Here is a 7,500-nt window from a genome sequence, read left to right on the forward strand (position 1 = left end):
TGTTTGGAGATGTGTGTTGTGTGTTTGGAGATGTGTGTTGTGTGTTTGGAGATGTGTGTTGTGTGTTGTGTGGTTGGAGATGTGTGTTGTGTGGTTGGAGATGTGTGTTGTGTGTTTGGAGATGTGTGTTGTGTGTTTGGAGATGTGTGTTGTGTGTTGTGTGGTTGGAGATGTGTGTTGTGTGTTTGGAGATGTGTGTTGTGTGGTTGGAGTTGTGTGTTGTGTGGTTGGAGATGTGTGTTGTGTGGTTGGAGTGCGAGGGAGGACTATGTGAGAGGGAAAGGGAGAGTTACAGTATAGCATACGTTATATATTATATGATGTCGACTGGTGGGGTTACTGTCATTTTCAGCCAAAGGTGTGTGTATTAGCCATATTCTTGCAAATATAAATAAATATATATATAAAGTTTCTTGTATCAAAATGTTTTGAGATTGTTTTCCTCACAAGGTTTGGTTTGGATGTTCCCGCTCATCTCATCTCAGTTCTCTTTGTTTTGGACCACAGAGTTCATCTTTTTAAATCCATCCATGAAACTTTATTTGGTCCAATTAACTAACACTTATGTATTGTATCACTTATTGTTCGGTCGGGGTTTAAACTACATTCCAATGATATGCAATACAACTGCATTGATATGATGAATTGTATCGTTATTATATTCATATTTTTATATAAATTGTGAATTTCATGTGCCAATAATAAGATCTACAACTTGTCTGAGTCTTTTGTCTTTTATTATTATTATTATTATTATTATTATTATTATTGTTGTTGCACAGTTTCCTTAAATGAATGAACATAATAAACACCATGCAATGGTCCAATAGGTTTTTTTTTTTTTTCAGACCTCATTGAGCTTTTTCCCCCACAAACTATGAATCAAGCGAAAGGGAGTATTTCCTCACCCCTGATGCCACCAGGGGCCGCATCTGAGCGCCCAATCTCTGTGTGACTATCTATGACTTATGCTAGACCCAGCCACTATGGACCTTACGTCTCTAAGAATCCTGGTCCTAACCTACGTTGACCTTATGACTCTACAATCTCTATCTATCTCTTCTTCCCCTGCCTTCCTGCTATTTCTGCCTCTCCTCTCTTCCTCTCCTTTTAAATCCATCTCTAACAATGATGTTTTTTTTCCCATTTGTTAAGCACTTTGAGCTACATGCCTTGTATGATACAGTGCTATACAAATATTATTATTATTATTATTATTATTGTTATTATTAAAAATAAAAAACGCGTTGTGCGTAATGCCCGAGTTTTATTTATTTCTCCAAACTGGATGACCAGAACAACGGGCGGGGGGGGGGGGGCGTGGATGACCAGAAACGGGGGGGGGGGGGGGGGAGGGGGGGGGGGGAGGGGGGGGTGGGGGGGGGGGGGGGGGGGGGGGCGGGGGCGTGGATGACCAGAACAACGGGGGGGGGGGGCGTGGGTGACGGCCAGTCTGTGAAGCAACAAGGCCCTTGTCTGTCTTCGGGAATCCTCTCTCCTCTTCTCTTCCATTCTCTTCTCTTTTCTCCTCTTGTCTCCTCTCCTCTTGTCTTGTCTTCACTCCTCTTCTCTCTGGCCCAGATTAGCGTCCCCTCTCCTCTCCTCTCGGGTCGCCTCAGCCTGCTGCCCGCTCAACTCAACTTTAATCTCAGTGTGTCATCTGCTTGGAGTGAAGTGAAGGGCTCAGGCAGGCGCGTGGGGCAGCAGCAGACAGAGACGCTACTGGTGAACGAACGGTGAAGTAGTAACACATTTTTTTGATACTCGTCGACACAGAACTGGCGCGTATGGACATAACCTCCTACACATGGTTGACGTAGGTGACTTGTTAAAGTATGGAGCGGAGCTGGTGCCGTGTTATTCTGGTTCCTCCACTATGAGCGCGGTGATCTACTTGCTGAGATTAGAGGGATCCGATTAGCTAGCGCCTTCTACACCTGTGCGCACCGCAACGCAACGCGGCGTTTGGAGCTAGCGGGTGGCCACAGCTATTCTCTTCTTCACTCTGACTACAAACTCTGTAAATGTTGAAAACCCCGGAATTCTCTTCTCCTGAGGTACGTTGGCTGATTATTTTCGGGCAAAATTACTTTGTCTTCACTGAAGTGGGAAACCGAGGGAGGGGGTAGGGGGGTAATTTGTAGGCTACTCTTGAGTAGGCATAGCTGGCATATGCTGGCCTGTATTAATATTGACCTGATCAGGTAATGTCCATCACTCTAGTTATTAAGTTTACATATAATGGCGTGTAGAGTGGTATTTTAAACGCGCGTTGAGTGCCTGGGATATTATTCATTCCTGTCCTTATGTGTTGTGGCATTCATGGTCATCAGCTGTCTTTACGCGCATGTGTTAACGTGCTGTAGGCTATGTGACCGTATGGTGACAACAGTTTTGGATATAAAGAATCTAACAGTCATTGTAACAGGCCTGTAATACTATAATATTCTGCTGGTGATTGCAGCAGGTCTGTAATAGGCTACTGAAATATTCTGATGGTGATTGCAACAGGTGTCTAATACTGTATTATTCTGATGGTGATTGCAACAGGTCTGTAATAGGCTACTGTAATATTCTGATGGCGATTGCAACCGTTCCCTAATAGGCTACTGTAATATTCTGCTGGTGATTGCCACGGGTCTCTAATAATACTGTAATATTCTGATGGTGATTGTCACAGGTCCCTCCCCAATTAAAACACCCCACTCGGGGTTGAAGGTGCGCAGGCGTGGTCATGTCGACCATCAGCCAGATTCGTCTCTTGCTATGGAAGAACTGGACTCTCCGCAAGCGGCAAAAGGTGAAACTTTGCGCATTTTGCGCATCTGTCTGCACCGGTGTAACCAGGGCGCTAAATTAACACCTCGTGAGCTGACAATTATAAGGTTCTATCTCCAAATTGAGTTTTTGACATAATCTGACGCATCACATGTTTATTAATGCCTGTGTGGTGTTATTTTTGTTAAACAAACAAAAAAAGTATTATTTCACATTGTTATTGATGAAATAAAAAGGTTCTATCTCATAAAACAGCTGGGATGTAAAAACTTTGATGCTCAATATCTCAGAACTACCCTAAACGGAGATAGAACCTTATAATTCTAAGCTCACGACCTGCCAACCGGCCAAATGCTGATGGAAAATTCAGTTTGGTTGGTTGAAAAGAAAACCTACTAGCCATTTTAACCCATAAGTGAGTGAGTAGGCCTATGTGTTTGGGTAGCAAGATAATCATCCACTAGTCGTCATTTTGGCTGGTGATGAAAAAAGTTAATTTCGAGCCCTGGGTGTACTACCTAGTACCTAGCGTACTAGATGGTGGAGTCCTACTGTACTGCGGACTACCTAGCGTACTAGATGGTGGAGACTGTACTAGACTACCTAGCGTACTAGATGGTGGAGTCCTACTGTACTAGACTACCTAGCGTACTAGATGGTGGAGTCCTACTGTACTAGACTACCTAGCGTACTAGATGGGTGAGTCAATGAAATGCTGCTGCCGCTGCTGCTGAGTTGCAGTGTACTTCTTTGTAAATTTGGAGTGTTCTGCAAATCATTTGCCTTTTAAAGTTTTATACATTTTCCCCTGGAGATAGCAGGCTATGATGGATTCTGGACACAATGGATTACATTGATACATTTTCACTGAACTGTTAGTGTTAGGCCTAATTCTTTCTGAGATGAGAAGAATTAAAACAAACACCTGTATTCGGTACCACATCTCCTCCCTGTGAGATTTCTGAAAGTTTATTGGTCTGTGAATGAAGACTAATGTTTTGCCATTGGTGCGTCCTTACAAGCACTTCTCCTCATCATCATGATTACAACATATCTATGGAGACTGATGAAATGGCCTAGACCAGGGGTTCCCAACCTTTTTCAACTTGGGGCCCACTCGAAATTGTCAAACATATACGGGGCCCACCTCTGACCCAATTAAGAATAAAACTGAAATAAATCAACAACAACACACACCAAAGTATGATTATTATTTTTGGAAAATGATTTCAAGGCCCACTTGGAATACCTTCAGGGCCCATCAGTGGGCCCCGGCCCATAGGTTGGGAATCACTGGCCTAGACATACAGTGTTCTGTGTCTCAGATGGTGCACTTTGGGCACTGTTTTAGTGCCAAATTAATATGCCATATGCACTAAGACAGGGGTGGGAAACCTATGTCTCGAGGGTCGTTTGCGGCCCTTGAGGCCGTTTTATCCGGCCCCCGATATAACTTTAATGTTATTTAGCCTCACATGAAATATTTATTCCTTTATTTTGTAAAGGAATCTGAGAAAATGCATTTGCAATACAATCGAGTTATATTCAGGGAACCTAGAGAAGGTGGTGTTTGTTTAAATGGTGGCTGCCTTCAATATAGGCCTAAAGTGAAGGGGAAAATCCTGGTTTGTGTTCATAGTACAGCCCTCGAAGGACTTTTACGGCCCTCAGATGAATTTGAAGTGGCCCTTCGAATGAAAAAGGTTTCCCACCCCTGCACTAAGACATGAGATCCAGACATAGACGTTTTGTGGAAAAGCGGCATTCGATACGGAAGTGACTCAAATGTGAAGTCCCATGTTTGGTGGGTTGTAACTGGAACAGTGCGAGTCCCCACATTTCGTGGGTTTAACCGGTGTTGTGTGTGTCCCCATATTTGGTGGGTTTTAACCGGTGTTGTGCGTGTTCACATATTTGGTGGGTTGTAACCGGTGTTGTGCGTGTTCGCAGGTCCGCTTCGTGGTGCAGATTCTGTGGCCGGTGTGGTGTGTGTCCCGTATTTGGTGGGTTGTAACTGGACCGGTGCGCGTCCCCATATTTGGTGGGTTGTAACCGGTGTTGTGCGTGTTCGCAGGTCCGCTTCGTGGTGGAGATTCTGTGGCCGGTGATCCTGTTCATTGGTCTGGTGTGGCTGAGGAAGGCCAATCCCCTCTACCGCCAACATGAGTGTAAGTTAAAGCCCCGCTACTCTACTCTACCGCCAACATGAGTGTAAGTTAAATTCCCTCTACTCTCTACTCTACTCTACTCTACTCTACTGTACTCTACCGCCAACATGAGTGTAAGTTAAAGTCCTCTACTCTACTCTACTCTACTCTACTCTACTCTACCGCCAACATGAGTGTAAGTTAAAGCCCCTCCCCTCTACTCTACTCTACTCTGCTCTACTCTACTCTACTCTACTCTACTCTACTCTACTCTACTCTACTGTACTCTACTCTACTCTACTCTACTCTACTCTACTGTACTCTACTGTACTCTACTCTACTCTACTCTACTGTACGCAAATCTAATATAATCTAATCTAATCTAATCTAATCTACTCTACTCTACTCTACTCTATTCTACTCTACTCTGCTCTACTCTACTCTACTCTACTCTACTCTATACTCTACTCTACTCTACTCTACTCTACTCTACTCTACTCTACTCTACTCTACTCTACTCTATACTCTACTCTACTCTACTCTACTCTACTCTACTCTACTCTACTCTACTCTATACTCTACTCTACTCTACTCTACCGCCAGCATGAGTGTAAGTCCATGTGTCATCCCTGTATGATCCTCTTTGCTCTTTTACATTCATGAATAAACCACACTAGTATACATGGGTTCTAAATTGTGTTTATAACCTGACTGCGTGAACTCGACCTCTGATTGTTGGAAACCTCTGCCGGTCAAAAAATTAGCTCGCGTGATTGGCTGCCAGTGTCTTGCCCCTCCTCATAACATCGTGTTGATAAACACTGAGAACCCATGTATACTCCAAAATCAGGTTTAATCACTTACCTTGGTATTGTAATGCAGGGACAACCCACTGCCCAGGGGGCTTTCTAGACATCAGAGTCACTCTTACCTGGTAGTTAAAGGGACACTCCACCCATTTGCATTAGGATTTCCATTGCTAGACACCCAGTCATACTTTTGAATGGTCGTGCAACACTCTCTGAATTCCCCCTGAGACAGGAGAAATCCGTATTCACCTCTAAACACTTACTCCTACAATAGGCGCGTACAAGTTTGTTGCGAGCGTCGATGTTGCGAAAGGCACGTGAGCGAGAACTTGTTGTCACGATGTGGGTGTTATTAAATACAGCGCATTTACAGTCGGCCACAAATATGAACGAGACGATGAGCTCGCACCGGTTTGCTCTACTAACACACCACGTGTGAGGAGTGGGGGGACAGGCAGTGAGGAGGAGCTGAAGTGGGGACCTGTGCAAACTTGTGTAGAGGTGTGAGACAAGACCCATATACACACGTGAGTGAGTTGTTGACCAATCAGTTCATGGGCGCGTGACCTCGGAGGCAGTCCGCCGACGAGCTTTGAAGGGGATAAGCAACTGCAGAGGTTGCAAGATCTGACTGCAGTCGCATGCATCCCGCGATAGTTTGACACCATGTGACATGTCAACTCGTCAACGCAACATCGACGAAATTTCGAAGTTTGACAGGAAATCTAACCGTCATGCAGCATTTTCATCCAGGGTGCATTGCTGTCTACATGAGCATGTATGCGTTGACGTGAACTCGTATTCGCCTAATGATGTAAAAATCATCATTTTACATCATTGTAGGAGGAAGTGTAAGAGAGGTGGATATTTGTTGAAACTACACGCCTTTTTCCCACCCTTTCAACCCCGCCCATAGGGGGTTAGACCTAATGCGCTAACAGACCTATCACAGATCAGTGTGCCAGTGCTTTTGAAATCACTGGCATTGAGGCTCCAGTAAGTTACTGGCAGAGCTGCCTGGGTGTAGCCTGGGGAACCTGAGCATTGCAATGCATTATGGGGATTATTGTCACAAATCCACAAGCACTAAAAAGTCATTTTCTGCCTTTTCTTGGCCAAGAAGGCACACAATTAGAAATTTATGCTATTATTCTACTACATATATGACCCACTTTCATGTCTCCACCGGTGGAATGCCCCTTTAACTCTGGGTAGTAATCTCAGTTTAAATCTGATAATAGAATGGCCGTGTGGCTTTGTTTTGGTTGAAGGATGAACCTGTGAGTCTCTTCTATTAGCAGGTTTACGACTTGCTCTGGGTTTAAATCACCTGTTGGAATATGCCTCTAATAGACAGGAGCTTTTGTTTCGATGGATAACGCTCTCTAAGTCTCTTCCAGTCGGATGTTGACAACTGTGTTAACATTAATACTCAGCTAGTACTCTGAGTGAACCCAGCTACTGTAGGATGCCCTTGTGCATGCCTGGGCTGGGAGGGATGCCCTCATGTACTGCCTGGGCTGGGAGGGATGCCCTCGTGTACTGCCTGGGCTGGGAGGGATGCCCTCGTGTACTGCCTGGGCTGGGAGGGATGCCCTCGTGTACTGCCTGGGTCTTAGTTGACTCTGTGTCACCTTACAACACAGTAAGGTGACACAGGTGCGTCCATGCCAAAGATTTGAGTAGAGTATAATTTATTACTCCAGAGGGAAATGAAGGTGTCCAGTAGCATTCATACATACATACAGAATACACAAGACATTACA

General features: G+C 44.6%; 2 protein-coding genes across 2 annotated transcripts in view; both read left to right on the plus strand.

Annotated features, from left to right (window-relative positions):
* LOC134450499 (rho GTPase-activating protein 29-like) overlaps positions 1 to 718 on the plus strand; it is a 75,084-nt gene extending 74,366 nt beyond the window's left edge. Inside the window, exon 24 of the mRNA XM_063200341.1 lies at positions 1 to 718. This exon is cut by the window's left edge and continues 2,070 nt beyond it. The gene's annotated coding sequence lies outside the window, so the exon portion shown is untranslated.
* A 2,016-nt stretch (positions 719 to 2,734) lies between these two features.
* LOC134450500 (retinal-specific phospholipid-transporting ATPase ABCA4-like) overlaps positions 2,735 to 7,500 on the plus strand; it is a 129,806-nt gene continuing 125,040 nt past the window's right edge. Inside the window, exons 1-3 of the mRNA XM_063200342.1 lie at positions 2,735 to 2,800; positions 4,729 to 4,758; positions 4,853 to 4,946. Coding sequence (XP_063056412.1) covers positions 2,735 to 2,800; positions 4,729 to 4,758; positions 4,853 to 4,946 — 190 coding nt within the window. The remainder of the gene's footprint in view (positions 2,801 to 4,728; positions 4,759 to 4,852; positions 4,947 to 7,500) is intronic.

The sequence above is a fragment of the Engraulis encrasicolus genome, chromosome 6 (assembly GCF_034702125.1).
Source record: "Engraulis encrasicolus isolate BLACKSEA-1 chromosome 6, IST_EnEncr_1.0, whole genome shotgun sequence".
Taxonomy (NCBI): Eukaryota; Metazoa; Chordata; class Actinopteri; order Clupeiformes; family Engraulidae; genus Engraulis; species Engraulis encrasicolus.